Genomic DNA, 26,457 nt, shown 5'->3' with positions numbered 1-26,457 from the left:
GCCAAGATTTTGGACTGACAATCAGCCTGAAGAAAACACAGGTCATGGTTCAGGATGTGGACTCACCTCCCTGCATTACAATCTCTGCGCATGAACTGGAGGTTGTCCATGACTTTGTGTACCTTGGCTCAACGATCTCCGACACTCTTTCTCTCGATACCGAGCTAAACAAACGCATCGGTAAAGCAGCTACCACGTTTTCCAGACTCACAAAGAGAGTCTGGTCCAACAAGAAGCTGACGGATCATACCAAGATCCAGGTCTACAGAGCTTGCGTCCTGAGTACACTTCTGAACTGCAGCGAGTCATGGACTCTTCACTCACAACAGGAGAGGAAACTGAATGCTTTCCACATGTGCTGCCTCCGACGTATTCTCGGCATCACCTGGCAGGACAAAGTTCCAAACAACACAGTCCTGGAACGTGCTGGAATCCCTAGCATGTATGCACTACTGAAACAGAGACGCCTGCGTTGGCTCGGTCATGTCGTGAGAATGGATGATGACCGGATCCCAAAGGATCTCCTCTATGGAGAACTCGTGCAAGGAAAGCGCCCTACAGGTAGACCACAGCTGCGATACAAGGACATCTGCAAGAGGGATCTGAAGGCCTTAGGAGTGGACCTCAACAAGTGGGAAACCCTGGCCTCTGAGCGGCCTGCTTGGAGGCAGGCTGTGCAGCATGGCCTTTCCCAGTTTGAAGAGACACTTTGCGAACAGTCTGAGGCTAAGAGGCAAAGAAGGAAGGCCCATAGCCAGGGAGACAGGCCAGGGACAGACTGCACTTGCTCCCAGTGTGGAAGGGATTGTCACTCCCGGATTGGCCTTTTCAGCCACACTAGACGCTGTTCCAGAACCACCTTTCAGAGCGCGATACCATAGTCTTTCGAGACTGAAGGTTGCCAACTAGCTAAGAGAGTTCTATTGTTGTCATGGCAACCATGAAATACTGAACTTCACTTGGAAATGATCAGAAGCTTCATTATCTTTTTATTTCAAAATGTTTCAGTCCTTGACAAGAATTAGCCAGAGGTATAACCGACGGTGTGAACTCTATTTTCGTTTGAGGCCGAAAGACCAAAGAAGGAATTAGTCAAAAAAATAATGCTCTGTATTTTCTTTTGTCTGATGAGTTATCTCTTATCAGATAAGACAACTTCAGGTAGTTCCAGATTGAATAGAACAGTAGTTGGGGAGTGGGAAGAGGTGGAAGTGTTTTACCTTTCTTTTTTGGCCATTTGTCTGCTCAAAATCCACACTTTCCTGCTTCTTTCTCCTTGAAAGCCAAAAGATAATGAAAAGAGTTTCTGGGGTGTATTAATAGTTCTGCTCTGGAGCTGAGGACCTGCTCTGATGAAAGAAAGGTGCTACTTTACTTCAAAGGTCTTTTGGTATGAACAGAGCCTCCGAGAGGAATTTTATCAGGGGGTACAAAGTTTATTTTGGGCTCCTTCCAAAAGGGGAACGAGAGTGGATGAAACAAAGTGAACAGAACAGGGGAGGGTGGCAACAGCTGGAAAAGTCTTTGGAGCTTCCCAATGAAGAGACTAGGTCTACGTGCCTTTGCAGCATTGGCAGCAAGATATCGTAATATGGAAAATCAAACTTACTCTCAAGTCTCTCTAAAACCTTTTAAACATAGCAATCATTGTAGAAAATTAGCTTCATTGTATTTAGGCTCACCCTAAAGCAGAAAGTGTCCTCTGCCCACCAAACATACTTCTGCAGCAGCTGTAGCCCCGCATCTGTGTTCCTGAGATCCTATACAATCCTTCATGGGTAGCGGACCCACAAGCCAAACAGTGACTATAGCAGGCCAATCTCCTGCCAGATTTGACACAATGTTAAGAAGTGTCATTCATGCACTCCATGACCCACCACATATGACTTTCAGTGGCGGCGGCAGCCATACACTCTGCATCCCACATGTCCAGATGAAATAGGAAAATATAAGATCCCAGGAAATTTCTGGGTCCCCTCCTTTGGCTCCTGGGCCCCCTTTTTGACCCTGGGCCCGGGCACAATTTACCCCCCCCAGGCCCTGGGTATGAATAAGGAAAACCTAAACCTGTGGGTTTTCTGAGGAAATATGTACACCACATTGTACTTAGAAATGAGTCCCATTGGTTTCAGTGGGACTTAACTCTTGGATAAATATGTATAGAGTTGCAGCTTTAAGTAGTGAAGTTAATAATAATAATAATAATAATAATAATATTAATATTATTATTATTAATAATAATATTAATAATATTAATAATAATAAAAATAAAAACAACAACAACAGGTATTTATATACCGCCTTTCTTAGTCTTTATTCAAGACTTTATTCAAGGTGGTTTACATAGGCAGGCTTTATTTAAATCCCTTATTAAATAGGGATTTTTACAATTTGAAAGAAGGTTCTTTCTTTCAAGAACCACTACATTCAGGTGTTTCATTCCGATCTGGCTTCACATTCTGGCCTCCATTCTCCCACGCTCAGAGCAGATGGAATAGCTCGGCTTCAGCTTGTCAGCTGCTTCAAGGTTGCACGGTGCCGGTGGCCTCGAACTGGAGACGTTGTGGATGTTATCTTCAGGCAGACGGAGGCTCTACCCTCTAGACCAGACCTCCTTGCCTCCTGGCAAGTTACTGGATCACACATATCCATTTGGTTAATAGAAGGGCTATTGTTTGTGTGCCTTATGAGGTGAATGCCTGCTTTAGGTAGGTGATCAATGGTAACTAGGAATGAACAAGTATGGTATAATATTTAATTATTATATTTTTCAGAGATCTGGAGGGGGGAAACTGTTGCCTGGGTACTTTTTGCATACGCCTGTTAATCCATCAAAATTAAGTCAGCCAAACTATAATGCAAAGTTTCTGTTTTCATCCAGTAATGACCCCATAAATGATTCATATAGAACAGGTCTCAAACTGTTGATGCTGTAGAATGGAAAGATGAAAAAGGCTTCAGAAGCTAAGTAACGCTATGGGGAAGGGACAGATCAAGAGGGTGAGAGACAGGAAGTCGCTGCCAAGGAGCTGGGAGAGCCTAATTATCACATAGGCTACCCTTTCAGCAGCACCGATTCTCATGAGGCATCACTTTGCGGAGCACCTGAGCTATAGAGAGATACCTCAGCTGAAGTGGTGTGGCTGAAAGTGCAACCGACACCACACCATATTAATAACTAATATTCAAGGAGTCTTAAGGACTAAGAAAGGGTATTGTAAACACCAGGTTAGCAAATTTAACTCTTTTAATTTAACTCTATAATTAAATTTAACTCTTCGACTACTTTTACTCTGTAACTAAAAACTTGTGAACAAAATACAGGCATCTAGGATTGTATAACCTTAACTACAGACTTGTATAGATGGGGAAAAGGAGTAACACAGAGCAACCATTATCAAAATTGGTAATTAAAAAACAAATGTAATGAGAGAGATTTAATTAGGATCTGCATAGGCAATCAATGAGATTTACTCCTAAAGTAAGTGTATAGAGAATCTGCACCCATACAGTACAGATCCTAATGAAGGAAATAGCAAACCTCCTATTGATAACAAAGGTTTGGGTTTAGAACAGGCAATTCTTCTCAAACATGTTGGCATCCTTCAGTCTCGGAAGACTATGGTGTCACGCTCTGAATGGTGGTTCTGGAACAGAGTGTCCTCTCCAGTGCACGAAGCCTGGGTAAAGTAGGTATGGAGGATAGGCTGTTACCCATGCAGCAAATCCCCCCTCTCCACGTCGCTGAAATGGTCCAATGGAAAGGCAGAGGCCAATACGGTTGGTTCCAGCAGCGTCGCAGGAGTTTCCAGAATGTGACTGTTCAGCCATGAACTGCCTCAGGGAGTCCGGCTCCGGATTTTGCCTCGAGGTTGACTCCTGAAGCCTTTTCCATAACTGGATGTAGCCACAAGGCAGTGGAGGTTTGGGATCAGAGTTTTCCTTCTCTCAGATGAGCTGCCTTCCCAGGCTGATGAGTCCCATCTACCCGGTGGCTGTTTAGTCGCCTCTTACGACAAGTACAGCCAAACTGAGGGCCTATTCTTATCCCCAGCCCCCAGGGGATCTCAAACATGATGTACACACATTCCACGAGTGTATGTGCATGTGTTCTTATGAATATTATTGGCCTGGTTGACTCCCTTAAGGTTAAGATGAGAACTCCAATACACAGATTTCCTGCACATTCAAAAAATTCCTCATTCATTTCAGGGCCAAATTAGATATTCAGTGCAGACGTGCGTCTGTTAAAATATGTGTTTTCCCCCTTTGGCTGTAAAATGGAAGTAGGGAGGATTATTTTTTATAACAAAAATTCATAGGATTGGTGAGTGAAATCTCCCCCCCTCCTCCCACTCAGCTTATCTGCTCAGGAGCTAAGGACAGTTTTTCTTTGCTGGCTCACTTGCATTATTGGAAGTGTGGTGTGGACAAATGGCTTCAAAGCTGCTGATCATGGTGAGATGTGGCTATGGGTTTTTCTCTCCACCCCTCTCCCTCAATTGGTATAAAAAGTGGATTTCCATCCCCACTTTATAGACAAAATAGGAAAGATTGTATGTAGCTGAATGTCTTACAGTGCTTTAAATTGTTTTTCTTTTCTTTCTACAATGGCATGGCATTTTAAACAGAAATCAGATTTGCCAAGCCAGGAACTCAATTAGTTTTCTACAAAGCAAGGTGTAGAGCCAGTGTAGTACAACTGAAAGCCAGAAAATATTAAATGAACTGAAAAAAGAAAAGGGCACATTTCAGTATTCTGGAATCTGATCAAAAGCCCCATCAGGGAGGTGATTCTCAAACTGTTACCTGGTTAGCGACCAGGGAAGAAAGAGAAAGCAAGATACTAGCCTAAATAAGGCACAGCTGTTACAGCAGACGCTAATGGGCATAACTTAACACAGAAAGAAATGTGTCCTTGCCAGGGCCACATGTCTCTTGTCTTTTGCAGAGGCCTGATGCAATAGGCACTTGCAGTCTTACTTTCAAAGACGCCAAGGAGAGAGAGTGCAGTTAACTTTGTCACAATTCTTTGAAGGCACTTTTTAGATATAAGAGTTTTGCTTAAACTGTGCAGAAACCATAAATGTGAAACTGTATTTATTATAGTCCTGTAAAAGTGATTCCATCTGTACATGTGTAAGCATTCTACATTTTACCAGTTTGACAACTCTGAAACTTGATATCTAGTTTCTGTTTACTAAATATTTCGTATTTCTCTAATTGAAGACAGGGCTGACCCATCCATGAGATGAGTTGAAAACTTAACCACAGGTGATGAGTTGGGAGAGATGGCAAGTTGGTGGACGATGCCCTGTACCTGCCTTCTCCAGCTGCCACCTGTATAAGCTCCACTCTCCTCTTTTGTGCTGATGTGAAAGATAATTGGGAGGACTTACTTCCATTTCTGAACCCAGTGTTGTCAGTGCTTCTTTTATTGACTAGCAGAGGGAATATATTTCTCCTCTAACTCCCATGCTCCTGTCTCAGTTGATTCACCTAGTGGCCAATGGAGGGAATGCTCAGCCCCAGTATTGCCTCTGTGGCCACTAGAGCAATTTGTTCCACAACACTGTACCACTTTGTCCACCTATTGGAAGTACCAGTGAAAGTTACTTCTGCATTGGGAGGCCAGATGCAACATGACTAACACTGGTAAGAGGCTCAGGGAGGACAAGAGGGCTTTTTTGAGTGCATGAAAATTGCACTCTGGAGCTCTGCCTGCCAAGCTGAGCCTCCTACTGCTGCTTGTCACTTTGCTTTGCTGGTCTCACTGTCAGGTGGAGGGGGTCTGGGGGTCTCATGAGTACCACCAGACACTAGCTGAAGTAGCATCAGTGGTACTTGTACCACTGGTTAAGAAGCACTACACTAGAGGAAGTCACTGTAGACAGTGGTGCTAGATTCAGAGGGGGAAAATAAGCGAAGTGGTTGGGGTGGGGGCAACTTATCTCCCTCTTTAGAATCCAGTACTGCTGCTGCAATTCCCAGCATTTGTTCCATTGGCCACTAGAGGAAGTTGCAATGGTGGAGATGGTGTGGCTGGAGGGAGGTAAGCTCTCCTTATGTTCCTTGCATGCTCTCTGAGCACACTAGGATCTGGCGCTCAGCAAATCTATGAATGGACCCTCCAATTAGTGCCAGTAACTTCATGCATGCTTGGGGGTGCATATACACACTGGGGGGTTGAATAATAGAGTTGGGGGATTCAGGCAGTGGTTTGGCATAGACCATCCCTGATTGAAGTTACTGTCTTAAAAAGGGACAAGGAGAAAGGATATTGGAATGTCATAGAAAAACTGAATTTTCTATGTACTAACTCATTGACCCTCAACAGCTGAAATTAGTTATGACCAAGCCTTTTTGGAACCAATGGAACAAGTGAGTAACTCTAGTGCAATCACTTTTGATTTAGTCATGATTAATTCTAGTTACTTCGGGGCTATTATGTATAAATTGAAGTATAATGTATTCAAGAAGCCAGTTTACCTTCTTTTTTATTTTTCAGAATCTCGGCCTTTATCAGTTCCAGTGAAAGCCATGTTGAACTCTTCGGAAAACTGCAGCAAAAGTCCTGAGGAAAGGATGAAAGAATTTATTGGAGTAGTGTGGAATGCAGTTAAACGCCTTACACTTCAGGTAAGAGGAATATTTGAAAGCACTTCATGCATTCAGTCATCTTTGCTTATTTCAGAATTTCTGTAAAATAATTTCAAAGTTTAATTTACATAGAGAACAATGAAGCCAAATGTATTTATTTTTAATTTCTTTTGATTTAATTGGGAAGAGCATTGGATATAGTTCAGCCTTCTTTTCTTTATGGGCTTCTAAAATATAACTGCATGGCTGCAAGCTTTCTATCCTACACGGTGTGAGTGTGAATGTGCCTTTCAGAATATCATAGGGTTATTTACATAGGTAAGTGCTTCTTGTAAGAGCCCCCTTGCTTATCTGAATCCTACTTGGCATCCCAGTCATGAATTACTTTTCTTTCTCATCAAGAATTTTGTCACATGGTAATAGAAATATGGTTAGACATTGTCCCAGTACCCATTGGTTGTACTTTATTATTCGTTTTAATTTATCACTAAAGTATTTTTCCACTTAGGGCAGTGTAAACACTGGCGCCTCTTCACCACCATTGGGTTGATAGCCAGCTTTGGGAATTCACATTTTCAGCCCAAATCTCCACCCTTACCTATAGAAATTGCCCTCCTCTTCTTAATGCCTCTCCTTAAGTTAAGCAGTTCGTTGGCACAGATTTTAACCAGGAATAAGGCTAACAAGGGTTATTTTAAACCTTGATATGAAATCCACTTAAAATCATAGTTTCAGATACTAGTTTAAGGAAAATCCTGGTTAAATGTGCTTAAGGCTAATGCTAGTTCTTTATCTTGCTTAGTTGTGGTTGAGGATAAATTTACTTCAGGGAGATATAAGGAAAGGGTGTATGTATTACAAGACTGGCTCCCAGTTTGCTAATCATGGTTAGAGAGCCAGAACTGCCTAAGGGCCGGTGCAAATGCAATGTCTGAGGTGTGTTTCTCGTCTAAAAAGCTTTCTCAGAGTTTCTCAGAACTGTCTAGCTTTCTCAGAGTTTCATTGTCAGCTATTAAATAGAAACTACAAAGTATTTATAAGCTTATCTGTTCATGATAGACAATATATGCAGAGTTCTGGGAGTTCATGATAGACTCCTTATCTGTTCATGATAGACCATATGTGCAAAGTTCTCTAGATTTTACTTTGGTGGCAGGGTTTGCATATAGTGCCATACAGCCCAGTCCTAACCAGCATTAGGGCAGCAGAGCTGAATTGCTCACACCATATCCAGCACTGGAAGGAGCAAGATGGAGGCCTCCTTGAAGTAAGGGCTTTATCCCGTGTAGAACCCCAGCCTACACAATGGGGCTACTTTGATCTGCGCCCGCAAAATTGCTGGTGCAAGTCCTAAAAGCTTTCAGTCCTGGCAGGGGGAATAGGATTTGGTGTAGGTGCCACCAATTTCTCCTGAGGCTGATTCCCCTTGCCTGTGCTGCCCAGTGGTAGCTTACCTGCTCCGTCTGGCATATCCCCTGGATGCAGCATCAGTGGGATGGCAAAGGCCTTCCCGTATGTGCAGCCTGCTCGCTGGGTGCTGCAAACGTGCTTTACAGCACATTTGCAACACCCTAGGCTGGCACAGCAACCACTGTGCTGGCATAAGGTAAAGTTAGGATTGGGCCATTAGTGACTCATAGATGTCATGCAATAGAACAAAAACACCTGGAAAGTTTGAGTCAAGGCTGGTGTTTGTTTTAATTTAGAGTATTTATTCCCTACTTTTCTTAACGTTGTTGAGTAAGTCAAAACAGCTTACAAAACTTAATTATAATGCATCTAAAACAGTGTTTCTCAAACCGTGGGTTGGGACCTACTAGATGGGTCATGAACCATTTTCAGGTGGGTCCCCATTTATTTCAATTTTTCTTTTTCATATATTAGACTTGATTCTCCCATGGTATGTGACTGCATTTGGCGAAATGTTACAGATCTGTACTTTTAACAGGCTACTATGTATATGCTTTTAACAATGATATTAAATGGAACTTACTCCTTGGTAAATGTGGGTAGGATTTCAACTTATGATTGTTAAAAAATTTCCTGGATGATGTCACTTGCAGTCATGAAATCCGGTGGATCCTGGCAGCTTCTTATTCTAAAAAGTGGGTCCTGGTGCAAAACATTTGAGAACCACTGATCTAAAGTATAATGTATGCATCATTAGAAAATAATAAAATTCCCATTATGCATGATAAAATATCTAATTAAAATTACTAATCTAAAAGTGAGGATAAAAACAAAACCAGTAATCAAAATAAGGATTAACTAGCCTCTGTCTTCTTTTGCTCATAAGAGTATCCTGCTTGTCAGCTTGATGAACTGGGCTTGCTCTAAGCTGTTACAATGTCAGCGAAAAGTACTTCCATGCTTAAATAACTGTCTTTTTAAAAAAACAACTTTCTTCTGTAGCTGTTGAAGGCTTTAGAGTCTTTTGGGAGATAGTCTTTTGGGGGAGGGAAGTGTTCACTTTTCATGTGTTCTTGGTACTAATGGTTGCTCAAATCATGAAGCAATATAAACACAATTATTTTTAATTGGTTGTTAATGCTTAGTTTCAATGAGAATAACAAGGCACCCACATTTCATCCAAATGAGTTAATCATGAGTAATAGTTTGATGAGTGCCAACCAAGTCCACATTTTTACTAATAGGTTTCAAATAAATACAGTATTTTCAAAATGTTCCCTAGGTACTTTAAACGATGAATCCTTGGTTACTTGAAAATATTTGAAGTAATATTTTTAACACAATTTGCACTAAACTACATTTTAAAATCAAACTAATTAGAATGAGTTTAAGAGACGATTATGATGTCAGTGTGCTATTAATGCAGCAGCTAACATCAAATGAAAAGGTGGCCAACTGTCCCCTACATAAACTGTTTCGCACTCTAACTGGCTATCCCCACTTACCTTCTTTCCTGAAGATTCAGAATTCTGTCCTATTCTTGGACCTGATATACAGTATAATGCTTCCCAAATTAACATTTCCCATGCAGGTGTTCACAGGATTGATAGTAAAGTACACATGAAATTATCTTGGAATCAACTCTCTTCCTCTTCTGTTGGCTCTTTTGCCTACTTCTTGCTTTACATTCCCTCTTCTCTTACCTTTGTTCTTACTTTCGCTAACTGATCTAGTTTTTAGCCACATGCTGAAACCTCTGTGTTAATTATTTTTGATGTACTTGATTTTTTGATGCCTGATTCCTCTGATGGTAATGTTTTGCTCGTATTTACCTTTAATCCAAGCACGATTTTACTGCTTTCACTTCATAGCCAATTTTATCTTTCATCCTTTCGTTCCAAAGGAAAGGAAGGAGCCTCTTTGTAGCTCACAGTTCAAGATTCATCGAGAGCCCCCTCCCCTTCTTGCATTTTGAGATACACTTTGTTGTGCCCAGCCAGCTCTCTTAGAGTGCAATCCAAGTGTGCCCTGTGTGCCCACAAGTTCCCTGTGCCAGCCTCCCAGTGCCAACACCATCAAGTGAGTCGGAAGGCTGGCCCAAGGGACTTGTGCCAGCTTCCAGAGGCTGAATGCAGCCCCAGCAGTGCGAACAGAGGGTGAGTTTGTACTGCCGGTGTGGGGGTCTGGGGAAGGTGGGGGGAGTCATTGTGGAGGATGCTACAGGGCAGGGGAATAAGGGCAGGCCCATGGGCGGACTGGGCCCAGGAGGTGGGTGGAGCCAGGATCTGGCACTTAGGCTGAATCCTAACCCTCGTGTCAGACTGCTTGGATCTGCACCACCTCTTTGGGTGGCGCAGATCCAAGTAGCCCCATTTGGGCCTCTGTTGCATTATCTGGGGGAAGGGAATTCGATTCACCTTGCCCTGGATTGCGCAACTGCCAACCCCAACCCTGTGCTGTTTACAGCGCAGGCCAGCCAGCCTGCCTGTTCCAGTGCAGAATAGTATTGGGATGCCAGTCTATCCCTTCTGTACATTTTAATTAAAGCAAACTTCTAACTTGAAAGTGTGTGTGCATGCACACCACCAACACAAGGTCAGTAATGTGATGGCTGCAGAGAGATTTACAGCCCTGTTTTGCTTTTTCTGCAGTGGCAAAATATAGCTGCAAACACTGTAGATTTTATCAGCATTAAGAAGCTGATGTTGACTGTTGCTGGAGTGGTGGGGGTGGGGAAGGGGTGTAGGGTGTCTAGATGTTAGTTCACCTTCCTCTCATACACACTCACCAGCTCAGTATTAAGGGCTTCTTGTCTGGAAGTGTCTCCCAACAAAAACAAAAACCAAGCAGCACAGATTACCTTCTCGAAGGAGTATTTTTTGGCTGTTAGGATTTTGCAGAATGCTTAGAATTGGTGCTGCCAGCTGCTGGCGGTAATATGGGGGTAAGAGACCCCTACTTTCACACTCATTGTCTGGCTAATATTACACATATAACTTTTATTTTAAATAAAATAAATTTTATTTATTTATTTTAAATGCATAATTCATACTGAACTCATATACAAGTGGGGTCCTTATCATCCGTGGATTTATGATCCACAGATTTGATTCAACATGGACTGCAAGCCTGGATTGGAGGACCTCAGAGGACCTCCCAGGCACAGCTGAGGCTGCATCTGGGAGGTCTTCTGAGGCATGGGGAGGCCACGTGCAGCTTTACTGTGCTTCAGAAGGCCTACCAGAGCCTTCAAAAGGCACACTGGAAACCGGTGAATTGCCTGAAAAACACTGAAAACCAGAAGTGCCTTTCAGAAGGCCTTCTGAGGTGCAGGGAGGTCGCATACAGCTTTCCTTCAGCTCAGAACACCTACAGACGCCACCAGAAGGCACTTCCATCCAGTGGTTCAACTGGAGATTTCATTATCTGCAAGTTTTGGTATCTTATCGGGGGTGGTGATCTAGGAACAGACCCCCTGCAGATACTGATGAAGTACTATACACAGGGCTATATTTAATACAGATATGAGATGATAAAGTGGTGAAGATTTATTCTGGGAAGTCCTGGTTCAAATCTGAGCTGAAACATGGCAAGCTACTGTCTCTGACTTAGGCCACAATCATAACCAATTTTCCAGCACTGACATAAGGGCAATACAACTCTGAGGTTAGGGAACAAACATTGCCCTACCTTGAGGAGGCCTCCATGACTGCCCCCCAACTGCAGGATGCAGCACATGCCCTACTGGCACAGCTATGCCAGTACTGGAAAGTTGGTTAGGATTGCGCCCTGAGTCTTCTCGCTGTACAGTGGGCCATTGGTATCTGCAGGGGATTGGTTACACACACACACACACACACACACACACCCATTCACTCGGATATGGAAATTGCAGATAAGGAAATCCGAAGGGGCCAGGGTCATGGCGCCACAAGACTCACCTGCTCGGTTAATGTAAATGATGCACCTTGAAAAAGAGCCATATAAAAACTAAATATAGTAAGTAGTTTGTAATTCTTTACCTTGGGAAGAAACTAGAAGTTCCTATTGTATAACTTCAACACCTTTGAGTTTATACATGTTATCAACACCACCAAAAGAATATAATATGTTTTATGTTCCTCTTCTGACTTGGACGCCAACTGGCTGTGCTTCATTGGTGTGTGATTAGTGAGTGTTGCATAGCAAGTGCAGTCCTTAACGTAATCAAAATAGGAGGTGATTCACTTTCAAGAATTGATAATAATTCCTTGTCTTTAACACACAAGTATGTTCAGTATTGGCAAAGAACACGTTGCTACCAAAACTGAAATATGATCCTTGAAACAGAAAGGATGTTGCCATGGAAAAATGAAGTAACACTCAGTGCAGCTGTGATGCATTAATGAATAGGATATTTTTTTAAAAGATCATTTGTGTTTGGTGTGGCTTAGAGGGTCCCAACCAGATGGTTTCCATGAACAGGATCTGACCCCCAGCCTGAGGACTTCTTACTGGCAGATTACTTCATTTTCTTTCCCTTCGATTGTCAGATCCTTACATTAATGTAAGATTTACTACTACAGATTTATATTCAGTTATATAAATCAGTCACATTTCACATTAAATTCACAATTTTAGACATACAGTTTAATAGTTATTTTTAAAGTGTAAAAAGATTTATTTGATGGCTTTAATATATGCTATTGATGTAACTTTAAGAGTACAGGAATTTTAAGATATTTAGATTACATATATTTTTAAAACACCATTTCTATCAATAGAGTGATCTGTGACACATTCTAATTGTTTAATTCAACAACTAATAAAAGTTTTAGAAGTCTTCCTCTCTTTTCCTGTAATTCACTTTATGATAGATTTTCCAGTGGGGTGGGTTGGTGGGTGAGAGTGAACAGGTAAACAGTCAGACATTGCAAGTGAGGTTAGTTGGTGTCCCTAGACGTACATGTTTCACCAGATGCAAGCTCGGCAGGTGTTTCTCAAGATCAAGAAGTATACATACTTAGAGGACTACATATGTAAAACAGAATCATTTTCAGATAATAAATGTAGATGTTCTTTGGAGAATTGGATCTATGTGAGCTTCTTCTTTGTACACAATTTCTTAACGATTAGTAGATCTACATATACCACTGCACACTCATTTGGAGTTGGTTAAGAACATAAGAACAGCCCCACTGGATCAGGCCATAGGCCCATCTAGTCCAGCTTCCTGTATCTCACAGTGGCCCACCAAATGCCCCAGGGAGCGCACCAGATAACAAGAGACCTGCATCCTGGTGCCCTTCCTTGCATTGGCATTCTGACATAGTCCATTTCTAAAATCAGGAGGTTGCACATAGTCATCATGGCTTGTAACCCATAATGGATTTTTCCTCCAGAAACTTGTCCAATCCCCTTTTAAAGGCATCCACGTCAGATGCCGTCACCACATCCCGCTGCAAGGAGTTCCACAGACCAACCGCACGCTGAGTAAATAAATATTTTCTTTTGTCTGTCCTAACCCTCCCAACACTCAATTTTAGTGGATGTCCCCTGGTTCTGGTGTTATGTGAGAGCATCTCTCTATCCACTTTATCCTTCCCATGCATAATTTTGTATGTCTCAATTATGTCCCCCCTCAGGCGTCTCTTTTCTAGGCTGAAGAGGCCCAAACACCGTATCCTTTCCTCATAAGGAAGGTGCCCCAACCCAGTAATCATCTTAGTTACTCTCTTTTGCACCTTTTCCATTTCCACTATGTCCTTTTTGAGATGTGGCAACCAGAACTGGACACAATACTCCAGGTGTGGCCTTACCATTGATTTGTACAACGGCATTATAATATTAGCCGTTTTGTTCTCAATACCTTTTCTAATGATCCCAAGCATAGAATTGGCCTTCTTCACTACCGTCGCACATTGCGTCGACACTTTCATCGACCTGTCCACCACCACCCCAAGATCTCTCTCCTGATCTGTCACAGACAGCTCAGAACCCATTAGCCTATATGTGAAGTTTTGGTTTTTTGCCCCAATGTGCATGACTTTACACTTACTTACATTGAAACGCATCTGCCATTTTGGAAAGATCCTTATTATTATAATACACTAGTATGTAAGTAATCTATTAAAAACTTGAAAGGGTGTCATAGTTTCAACTTCTGTAAAGAATGTCCATTCATGAAGCCCACAGAGTTGTATATTTTGCACTTATCTGCAAAAAATATTTTCACACACTCCTCCTGTAAGTACTCCCCATGTAAGTGTCTACAAAGTAATGGGAATATACTGAAAATGGGAATGAAATTAAAGAAAGGATCTGCTGTACTTTGAGGCATGACCTAGTTCTGTGCCCCTTAAATCAGTGGCAATCCTGGCCCCGGTGCCACCTGGAGCCGCAACAACAAACTGGCCCCCACAAGTTCCAGCCACTGCCTCTTTTTTGTCCACAGTCTACCCAACCCTCCAAAGGTTTTCTAAAGCCCTTGAAAGGCCAAAAACATCACTTCCTGTTTCTCATGGAAACCAGAAGTGACATTTTTATGCCTTTAGAAGGTCTTTGGAGGGCCTGGGAGGCCTCCCCAGTCCTCAAAAAGCTCTCCTCAGGCAGGTGGGGTAGTTCCTCCTTCTCCCTGGAGGATGCCACTGTGTGCTGCAGAATTTGCAGAAGTCAAAAATTGCACTGCATGTATAATGTGATGTGCAAATTGCAAGTCCCATGATAGCAATGGGCTGGATAGGTGGGATACCTGAAAGGATGTAGACTCCCAGCATGTGTCCAAGTAATAAATCTTGAACAGAAAAGGTCAATAGAAAGATACAACAGAACAGTGTGCAGCCAATGAACATAATAATTATCTTGTTGAATGAGAATAGGATCCATCTACTCCAACGTTCTTATTTCAGCAGCAACTGGCTAGATGCAGCTATCTCATAGCAATATTTATTCTTACCCATGTGAAAAGGAATGGGGTAATTAAATAAAAATGAATGGTATCAACTGACCGGTATTCTCCCTTTGCAAAATGTAACAGAATGGAGGACTTAGAGTGTTCCGCGTGTTCCCTATCCCAGGAAGAACCTCAAATTCTGGACTAGAACAAGCTTCTTTGTTCTACTTGTCCCTTTGGTTGGAGGTAGCGGCTGCAGATGCAGCATATGCAAGGCCATGCATCATTATTTATTGAGAGGGTTTCATGAATTTGATTGTAATAATTACAGTAAAGTACTGGTCCACAAACTGTAGCTTGACATTAGGCATGTTAAAAGTTATCTAGAGCAGGGTTCGGCAACCCGCAGCTCTGGAGCCACATGTGGCTCTTTCAGCCATCTGCTGCGGCTCCAGAGTCCAGGTGAAAGTGGCAAAGGGGGTGACAGAGCGCCTTCCTGCTAGCTGAATGATGCACTGTGATACTTTCCCCATGTTTTATCACCTTGCTGGCCAGGGAAATGTGGCACGGTAGACATTCCAAAACTTTCTATATCAGCATTCCTCAAACTTTGAGGGAGCTTTACTCCCTCAGTAAGTTCTTGCAGGGGAGGGGCCAGGACTTAGGGCTAGGGCTAAGGAGGGCAAGGAGGGTGCTTTGCACTTACTTCAAGACAGCAGGGCTGCAGGAGGTGCAGGAGCCCTGCGCAGCCCTGCACAGCGCTCCCTGAGGCTTGGAATGTTCGCTAAAAGTGGGCACAAAGCACCTCCTGCAAAACAGAAGTGCTTTGTGACCGCTTTTAGTGGAAGTTCCAAGTCTCGGGGAGCGCTGTGCAGGGCTACATAGGGTTCCCCGCACCTCCTGCAGTCTGCTGCAGTCCTGCCTTCTTAAAGCAAGTGCAAAGCACCCCCATGCCCCTCTTAGCTGCCTCCCTCCCCTTAAAATTACACAAACTGGTGGGTCGTGACCCACCAGTTTGAGAACCTCTGTTCTAGATGCTCTGTGTCTTTTCAGTGTCTTCTCGTCTGAAGCTCCATGGAATCTGATAGATGTGACCAATGCTCCATCTCAGAACAAGGCCCCCTCAGAGTCCCTTTGCCCAGCCCCCACAGAATGACTTTAGGTGAAAAGATGAAGGTAAGTTTGTTCCCTCTCCTCTTCAGGCCCAAGGTCATCAGAGGAGATTGTCTTAGAGCAGGGGTGTCAAACTTGGTCCATACAGTAGGCCGAATAGCATACATGATGCTTGTTGAGGTCCAGAAGTGGTGTCATTAAGCAGGAAGTGATATCATTAAGCAGGTCATGATCATAAACACTTTTTTCTCACTTAGCAACTCATTAGCTGCAAATGACGGTTAATTGAAAGAGTCGAATTATCACATGGTCTACCCTTTCAGCAGTGACACTTTAGCACAGATCAGCAGCTGATGGTGATGCTGGGAGCCCCTGAGGGGCTGCATCTAGGCTGCATCCAGGGGCTGCATCTGGTCCACAGGTCTTATGTTTGATGAGTGGCATTGCTAGGGGTGTGTGGGATGCACTGGGTGATGCACATGGGGGCGTAACACCACCACTAGCCAAAAATTTTAAAATCTTGGTATTTTTGAATAATACCATCATGTTATACATCAATCAATGTGTAATTTCATTCAGAATGCAATGAAACACACTACATTTAAATATAGTAGTTATAATATATAGTAGTAAATATATAAAGTTATAAAGTTATAGCTTTTACAGTTATGTTTTACAGTTTTTTTAGAGTTATGACAATCTCCTGGGGGTCATAGTGATGGTACATCACCATGCCCACTGCATGGGGCATTGCCTCACCCGCTGCATGGGAGAAGGTCCATCATGGGGGGTGACATGCTGGAGCTAGTGACTCTAACCCTAGTGATGCAACTGTGTTTGACACCCTTGTCTTAGGGGATGAACTGGGTAACCTATGCTCATTTTCTGAGTCAAAGGTGCTCTAGAATGGTTCACAATAGTTTTTGTGCTTATGGATGGTCCTCCTTCCTTGCTGAACCCATTGTGAATTTGCAGCAGGTTGCTTCAGCCCCAGGACAGCCAGGGCTCTCCCATGAAAAGTATGTAAGTAAAGAGCTAGTATGCCAGGGAGTGCATTGGACTAGACTCCTTTAAAAAAAAAAAAATTAAAGAGAGATTTGTAGTCAGAGGAGTATTTAAAAGTGAACGTTGTGTTTATTTGCCCATGCTTTGTGCTCATAAAACGCTAGAGATTTGATGTTAAATAACTTGTGAGATATATAAAATAGGTAATAAATTGGTTTCTCATTTAATATATTGTCAGAACAAAAAGCAGTGCAGATCATAACTGCGTTGCTGGTATAACAATGTATCCCAGCCATGTCATCAAGTACTAATGAACTAAAAATATACTGCCATTGCCAACATCTCTGCATTGGATTTTTAAATACATAAACCTATGTGAAATCTGTAAAATACACATTATTTTTTTCTTTTCCAGCTTGAAGTACATTCTGTGCACTTGGATCAATAAATACTTATCAAAGTTGTAATTAGGTTTGTCTTTCAGTTTTAGAAGGTTCTAAAATCGAAAAAAACACAGCCTCCATGTAGAAATTATATTTATTTTTGTAGATTTAATTTATATTTATCTACAGTAAATCTTTGTCAGTTTGTCTAAGCAAAATTGAAATAAAGACAAATTTCTAGATCGTGTTTACCACGCAGACAAATTAGTTAAAATATTTCAGTCCTAAACATCTTTTACTGCCCTTGCGAGGCAATATCATGAGTGAAGGTTATGGGACAATCCGGTGGCCCTAGAAGTGCATGAACATCAGTGGTAATCTACCCTTTTAAAATTTTGCTTGATTCTATGAACAAGAATGAACCAAATAAAAGCCCGTTTACCAGCATAGCTGCCTGATATTTTGCTTTAGCTGATAAGACATGAAAAGTATCATGCATACAGCTCTTGTGTTTGGTCATATTCATTTATCTTGAAATTGTTTAGGACAGTGGAGCATACATTTAGCACTGGGACCCACTTTTTAGAATAAGAAGCTGTCAGGACCCACCAGAAGTGATGTAATGATTGGAAGTGACATAATCAAGCAGGAAAATTTTTAACAATCCTAGTCTGCAGTCTTACCTACACTTAGCCAGGAGTAAGTCCCATTTACTATCATTGCTAAAAGAATATACATAGTGGCTTATTAAAAGTACAGATCTGTAACATTTCCCCAAATGCAGTTACATACCATAGTAGCATCAATTCTAATATAATAAAAATAAAATATTGAAATGAATGGGGATGCACCTGAAATTGGCTCTTGACCCACCTAGTGGGTTTGAGAACCACAGTTTGAGAAACAGTGGCTTAGAAACGTGGTGGAATTGTTAACAGTTTTTTCTAGGGGCCTGAGAACAACTGCAGTGAAGGTGTGACTAAAGTGTAGTTGAAGGATTGGGGCGGGGGCTTTTTTCTTAGCTCTGTATTTTATGAATTTTTCAGATACACATGCTTGTATTTGAAAACTGTTCCAATTTTTTAACAGACACCCACATCCTTTGCCAAAAATAAATTATGAAGATCAAACATCTGTGCACTTGTTATTTTTCATAAATACATTTAATTTGCATCCTTTAATTCTAAATGTGATAATTGAATATGTATTGTCTGGATAGTTTTTCTTTTGGATCTTGAGAGTCTTTTTTGGCAAGGAAAATATATTGGAAATGAAGCAGCTATAACTAAATGGAGGAACAGTAGGGTGAATGAGTAAGATTGGTATGACTACTGTGCACTAAAAAGATAGAACCCTTTCCATTCCCCGAATTCTCTTGCATACACTGCATGCATATGTTAAAAGGTATTTCTCTTATATGAAGGTTTGAAGCCTTCATTCTTTGGTTTTGCTTTTTTAAAAAAATATAAATAAAAGACTGTATTTCTCAGGTTTCTGTGCCAATTATCACATTCCATGTGCACATAATTGCAGAAGACAAACAGTACTAATAATATGTGGTTTTGGTAATAATGAGCAGTTTTTGGCTGGGAATTATAATCTGTTACATTTGTTGAGAATGATGCAGGTTTCAAAATATACAGCAATCTCTACAAGCTACACAGTAAAGGAGATGCCCTTACTGAAATTAGCAGCATATGAGCTACTAGTTCAATCTGAAACCTTAGATAGTGCTAACAAAAGGTAATAAACTGTTGAAGAGGATTTTCTCTAGTTCTCTTTGCAAGTACACATTCTGACTTTGTCGCCTCTCTTGGAAAGATGTGTGGAAAGATAGATATATGTTTATCTTTTGTGCCATTGTATTTCTGTACATGTTTATAGACTAAAGTGGCACCTCTTCAGGTGTGACTTTTTTCTAAGTGTAAATTACAACAATGCAAATCATCTGCTGCTGTGTGCCTTTGCTTTAAATGTAAGTCACTTGTAGAAATAATTGTAAATGACTCTTGTTCAATTCGTAAACCTGGAAAGGCAGTGAGCACAACTTAAGATCTGTTTATGAGATTCCTTTTATGGATGTGTTTTTGTTTTTTAGCTTGAAGTGCAGTCCTGCTGTGTGTTCATTCCAAATGACAGCCTGCCATCTCCCAGTACGATTGTGTCTGGTGACATTCCTGGAACTGTCCGCAGTTGGTACCATGGGCAGGCCAATATGCCTGGAACACTTGTCCTTTGCTTACCCCAAGTAAAAATTATGAGTGCAGGTCACAAGTACATGGAGCCCCAGCAAGAGATTCCCTTTGTTGTGCAAAGACCAGTTCTTGAAGAAGGTAAGAGTATAATCTACTATAAAGAAGAAAATCTTATTATATCACAGATGTTCCTTGTGTGAAAATTTTAACATGATGAAATCTTGATGCTAAAAGGGCCCTCAAAATTGTTTTTAATACTGTTTTCTTTTGTGATTAATTTATTTTCTTGTCCCATTAATTCTGTTTCCTGACCTTGTCCCATCACACTCTTTTTAATTTATCAAAATGCATGTGATATTTTATTACAGTTTACTTATCCCAGTTTTCCTGATTTCTCTTCATTATAATATATTATAATATTCCAGACTTATTTTCTTCCCTTTGCAATCTTCTTATCTGTCTTCAGAATTTTGCTACTTGAGTAATTTATCATTTGTCATTTTGATCTTTTGGCGCCTTCTATATTGTTAGCTTTGCTGGCTATTAGTTTGTTATGGTATGCAGTTCAAATGTTTGGCTCCTCAAAGCCCTTCATAATATGGTTCCTTATTTCTTGACATTGATAAAGTAAGAATTTCTATCCTCTGACAGTGCATAAACTGAGGATCTCCTAGTCTCCTAACTATATTTGTGTATTTTCTTTGACTTTTCCTTAGGCTTGGAATGTCATTCTGGAACTATCACTATATAAAATATATTTTATACAATATATTCTATTTCTATTTCTCATTCCTTATGACTGTTGTTTGTGCTGTTTGCTTATATATAGATATAGGTAATCAATTCAAATTACATGTGGCAACTTCTACTCATATAAGCATGTTGTTCTTCTGTATAATTATATCTAAGAGAAGTCAATGATGAACTCTCTAGAGCAGTGTTTCTCAAACTGTGGGTCGGGACCCACTAGGTGGGTCGTGAGCCAATTTTAGGTGGGTCCCCATTCATTTCAATATTTCATTTTTAATATATTAGACTAGATGCTACCATGGTATGTGACTGCATTTGGGGAAATATTACAGATTTGTACTTTTAACAACCTACAATGTATATTCTTTTAACAATGATAGTCAATGGGACTTACTCCTGGGTACATGTGGGTAGGACTGCAGCCTAGAATTGTTAAAAATTTTCCTGCGTGATGATGTCACTTCTGCTCATGACATCACTTCTGGTGGGTCTTGACAGATTCTCATTCTAAAAAGTGGGTCCTGGTACTAAAAGTGTGAGAACCACTGCTCTAGAGAGTTTTATAATAATTTTAAAAGGATACAAATCTGCCTTACCACAGTCATATTATTATTATTATTATTATTATTATTATTATTATTATTATTATTATTATTATTATTTATATACCGCTTTTCAACTAAAAGTTCACATTTGAACTGTGGATTATTATGAACTGTGGATTACTACCTCTGTTGTAGACTCTTCTTGTAGAGACATAACAAATGCATATTTTTCTTGACACAAGAGAACAGTTCATTATGTTGAAAAAATGTGAGCGATCTCTGCTAAAGGTTAAGCTAGGTGGATGGGTGTATGGTAGCCTCTTCCTTCGCTCCAACTGAAGAGCCACTTACCTCTCCCTATTCACAGTCTTTTCTTGGCTATCTGCGGCATCTGCAGCCATCCTGAACTTATCTGTGGTATCCCTGTAGCTACTGTACTGTATTCGCCAGCTCCATTTTCTCCTGTGCCATTCACGGAAGCCATTTTAAAGCTATCAATGCCATTCGGAAGATCTCAGCTACATTTAGAATGCAAACAGAGATCTTCAGAATGCCACAAACACTGTCCATGCTTTCATTGGATACAATGAAAAACACACCGTATTTACATTGCATTATTTTCTGTCAGTAGCCCCCAGAAGAGATGACAGCCTTACCATTGTATGTTTACTAATTTTATTTAAAAAATTTATATAATAGTTTTCCAAGAACCTTCAAAAATTATAGGAACAATCACTAAAATCATTTTAAAAATACAGTTTAGTCCCTTTGATTGTACATATACAATTTAGTTCCCTTAAAAGGAAAAAAATAAATACCACTTTTTTAAATGGCGTGTAAGAAGTGAAGACAGGTTACTTGAGCTCTGATATTGCCTGGGGTTGTTGGCTGTCTTTTAGCTGATCTTAGTTCTGATTTCACCTGTTCAGTGAATATGTAATCAGAGGTAACATCCCCTGAACTCACTCCAACCTCCAGCATGTTTATACAAGGTTTTCATTTTCTCTGTAACATGTGCCTTGACCTGTTTACTTAATCCAGTTGGATTTGTTTTTATTAAATGTATTTTCCATACAAACAGGATGTCATATATCTTTGGCTTGATACACTTAAGAACATAAAAAGATATGTTCTTATGCCCAAAGGCTCACCTAGTCTAGCTTTCTGTTTCTCACAGTGGCCCACCAGATGCCTCAGGGAGCACACAGGACAAGATACCTGTATCCTGTTGCCAAACCCTTGCAGCTAAAATGCAGAGTTGGGTTCTAAAACCAGGATGTTGTCTATACCCATCATGGCTTATAACCTGTCCAATCCCCTTTGAAAAGCATCTAGGCCTTCAGGTGCTATTACCACATCCTGTGGCAAGGAGTTCCACAGATTAATAAACTCTGAGTAATACTTTGTTCTAACTCTTTCAACACTCAATTTTAGTGGATTTTGTCATGGGTTGATCCTCAGTCCTGACAAGTAATTTGCTGGCTGCATAGTGGCAGGCCTGAAGCCTTGGCCATACCAGAGCAGCACAGCATCCTGGGAGCCTCGTGCTGATGCAATATCTGGTGACATGCATCAGGTGACTTCATGTGAGTGTGTGCGCGTGTGGCAGCACCTGCACAGTCAGCATGACTGTGCAGTATTTCCTGCACCCTGATTGGATGTAAGAAGTATAAGTTCCAGCAGGGGCAAGCAAAGAGTGTGGGGGAAGCAGAGCATTGTGAGCCGGAGGCTATGTTGGTTGGAAGAGTGGATCGTGTACCGTTTGTACTATTTGGACTCTGTAAATATCTGTACATAGTAAAGGAGGAGTGTGGTGGAGAACTTCTGCCTTTGAGTCTTCTTTGTCGCCGGGGGTGAGGGCAGACCAACCTTGAGGCACAGAAACGATAACTGCCGTGCAGCTTTCTGCCGTGCCAAGCCGTTGGCGGAGCTCCAGCAGCATAGCGGAGCGGTTCCAGAGCGGCCTGGGCACAACGCAGCTCGCAACAGGCTATGGGCCCATAGCACAGCTGTTTGATTTGAGTTTGCTGTGCCATGTTCTGCCCTAGCCTAAACACCCCGGTGAGTCTGCTGAGCGTCGTTTGACACGGAGACCTGTGTACAGTACTGCATGATGGCAGCAGTCCAAGGCTATACACTGACTAAGCTCAATGAGCACAATTACAGGGGCTGGGCTGTGAAAATGCGAGCGTTACTCGTGAAACAGTCACTGTGGGCAGTAGTGGAAACTGCGGAGCTCGATGAAGAAAGCGAGGAAATGACAATAGCGAATGAGCAAGCCCTGGCTACAATAATTTTGGGTCTGGAGGACTCTCAGCTACTCCACATACGCGGCATTGAGTCAGCGCACCAGTGCTGGAATGCACTCTGTGAGGTGTATGTGTCTGACTTGGCCGTGTCGAAGGTCAGCCTGACGAGACGGCTGTACAGAAAGCGTTTGGAACCTGGCACAAGTATTTCAGAGCATCTCCGTGCCATGAGGCAGCTTTTCGTGGATCTGGAAGAACGTGGGGTCCAGATACCAGAACTGCAGAAAGTTTTTATAATTCTTTCCTCCCTCGATGAGTCGTGTGATACGATGGCAACAACCTTGGAAGCCCTCCCGGAGTGGCAGCTAACACTTTCCTACCTGACCGGCAGGCTGGTGGAGGAAGAGCAAAAAAGAGCTGATAACCGACAGGAGCGTGGGCTGACTGCCAAGGACTCTCCAGCGAGGGAGGCTGTCCCTGTCAAAGCAGCTGTCCAGGGAGATGAAGAGAGCCCTGGAGTATTTGTTGTGCGACATTGTTATTCCTGCGGATCCACACAGCACCTGCGACGTGAGTGTCCCTCCTTGAAAGATCGTGGTGCAGGGAGGAAGGATACCAGGCGGAGGAGGGGCTTCAAGAGCTCCAACGTGTCCGTCGTTCAGCTGGTGGAGCAGAAGAGTGAGCACCGGTGGCTGCTAGACAGCGGGGCCAGCCAGCATGTGGCCTGCAAGAAAGGACTGTTTACATTTCTAAAGCCAGCTACGAAAGCTGCAGTGAATTTAGCGAACGGACTCGACTCCCCAGTTCAAGGGGAGGGCACAGTTTCAGTGCCGGGATTTAACGAGTCTGTGAATAATGTCTTGTATGTACCCCAGCTCAAGCATAATTTAATGAGTGTCGCTGTTCTGGACAGAGAGGGGTACTGTGTGAAATTTGACAAAGGGAAATGTGTGATCATGAGAGGTGGTGAGATCTGTGCTCAAGGCACAGAAAGGGGTGGTCTTTACATGCTTAATAGTACACCCTCTGAAAGTGCCACAAACCTCTGTAAAAATGAGGCAGATCATGACCACTGTTGTCTTCTCTGGCACAGGAGATTAGGACACCCTTCCTATACAGTTCTGGAAAGAACGGTGCAGAACGCCTGTGGCATAAAATTGGATGAATGCCAAAACTATTTAGATTGCCAGACCTGTAAGAAGGTCAAGTCAAAGGCGTGTCCTGTGAATCAAAAAAGTGACAGAAAAACGACCAGAGCATTCGAATTAGTTTTTGGTGACCTCGTCGGACCAATGGAAGAGTCTGTAGGGGGTGCAAAATATGCTCTAGTCTCGATTGATCACTTTACAAGATTTAGTTTCTGTTTTCCACTTAAGAATAAGTCGCAAACCTGTCAACACATATGTGAATGGGTACGGTTTGTAGAGCGTAAATACGCGCAAAAGACTGCTTCAAACCAGTCTGCCACCTTGTTGGTCTTCTTGCCAAATATGGACAAGGCGGTGTTATAATCGGCATTCTTGAAATGTTCCCATCTATTGGAGGTGTTTGCGTTGGCCGGGCCTGGAAGAGATTCCTCAAGTGCTCGTGCAAATTCCTCCACTTTTCTCTGATCCCAGGTCTTGCTGGTCTTCCTTCCTTTTTCGTGTGATGCTTTGTTTGCAGTTTCACTCTGCTGCACACCAGGGAGTGGTCAGTGTCGCAGGCAGCACCGTGATAACTGTGTGTGATCCTGATGCTGGGAAGGCTGGAGCATCTGGTGAGAATCAGGTCAAGCTGGTGCCAGTGCTTTGATCTTGGGTGTCTCCAAGAGACTCTATGTTGGGGCTTCGTGTTGAAGAAGGTGTTGCTGACACAGAGACCGTGATGACAGCAAAGCTCTAGCAGGTGTTGGCCATTTTCGTTCATCTTCCCAGTGCCGAACTGACCTAAGCAAGTGGGCCACGAACTGTTATCAGCACCAACTCTAGCATTGAAATTGCCGAGGATGAACAATGGCTCTTATACGGGGATCTTCTTGATAGTGGTGGCCAGGTCATTGTAGAATTTGTCTTTGGCTTCTGCTGGAGACGACAGAGTCGGTGCATAAGCACTGATGAGAGTGACAGGTCCTGCTAATGACTGGAGCTGCGGTGACAAAATTTTTTCACTTCCCACAGTAGGTGGGATGATGGATTCCAGAAGGGTATTTCTGACCGCAAAGCCAACACCATGTTGCCTGGTTTCATTTGGTGGTTTTCCCTGCCAGAAAAATGAGAAATTTCTCTCCTTGACGGAGCCAGAATCCGGCAGCCTCGTCTCTTGAAGGGCGACGATGTCCATCTGCAGTCTGCTCAGCTCCATGTCGATGACAGCTGTTTTATGTGTGTCGTCTATTTCTTGCAGGTCATCAGAGAAGCCAGGTGTCATTGTCCTTACGTTCCAGGTGCCAAGCTTTAGGGCAGGAGTTTTCTCTTGCATAGTGCAGAGTTGTCGATCCGCTTGTCAGTTTTCACCCTAAACCCCACGCACCCCGTGAGGTTAACGGACCGTGGCGAGGCGACACCTTACTGGCTGGGGACTGCCCAGCTTAAGGCGGGCGGTAGCTGCCCAATGAGATGCAATGATCTCTCCCACCGTCGGAAGCAGCCCCTGGCATCACGCTCTACGCCAATCGAACGAAGACTTATAATCGGTAAACTGCTGCTTCCTGTGTTGTGCCAACACGGTATAGCAATGTTAGAGTGTCCTCTCCAGTGCGCGAAGCCTGGGTAAAGAAGGTATGGAGGATAGGCTGTTACCCATGCAGCAAATCCCCCCTCTCCACGTCGCTGGAATGGTCCAATGGAAAGGCAGAAGCCAATATGGTTGGTTCCAGCGGCGTCGCAGGAGTTGCCAGAACGTGACTGTGTACAGCCGCAAACTGCCTCAGGGACTCCGGCTCCTGATTTTGCCTTCAGGTTGACTCCTGAAGCCTTTTCCACAACTGGATATAGCCACAAGGCAGTGGAGGTTTGAGGTCAGAGTTTCCTTCTCTTAGATGAGCTGCCTTCCCAGGCTGATGAGTCCCATCTACCCGGTGGCTGTTTGGTCACCTCTTACGATAAGTACAGCCAAACTGAGGGCCTGTTCTTATTCCCAGCCCCCAGGGGATGATGCAGGAGTGCAGGGGCAGAAAGGGAGATTGTGGGGGATGGAGGTCTGCAGGGAGAGAGAGGAGAGTTGTGGGGAATGGAGGACTGCAGGGGGATAGAAGGGGGTTGTGGGTAATGAGGATTGCAGAGGAAGAGGGAGGATGAGGGTAATGGAGGATTGCAGAGGGGGAGAGACGACAGAGGGGGTTGTGGGTAATGGAGC

General features: G+C 42.6%; 1 protein-coding gene across 5 annotated transcripts in view; it reads left to right on the top strand.

Annotated features, from left to right (window-relative positions):
- VPS13B (vacuolar protein sorting 13 homolog B) overlaps positions 1–26,457 on the top strand; it is a 494,765-nt gene that overhangs the window by 219,948 nt on the left and 248,360 nt on the right. For all 5 annotated transcript variants that reach the window (XM_066626564.1, XM_066626562.1, XM_066626565.1 and 2 more), the window contains exons 22-23: positions 6,509–6,639; positions 19,481–19,715. In XM_066626564.1, the coding sequence (XP_066482661.1) occupies positions 6,509–6,639; positions 19,481–19,715 (366 nt within the window). The remainder of the gene's footprint in view (positions 1–6,508; positions 6,640–19,480; positions 19,716–26,457) is intronic.

Source organism: Tiliqua scincoides, chromosome 4 (assembly GCF_035046505.1).
Source record: "Tiliqua scincoides isolate rTilSci1 chromosome 4, rTilSci1.hap2, whole genome shotgun sequence".
Taxonomy (NCBI): Eukaryota; Metazoa; Chordata; class Lepidosauria; order Squamata; family Scincidae; genus Tiliqua; species Tiliqua scincoides.
This window is presented reverse-complemented; position numbering and strand designations above follow the sequence as displayed.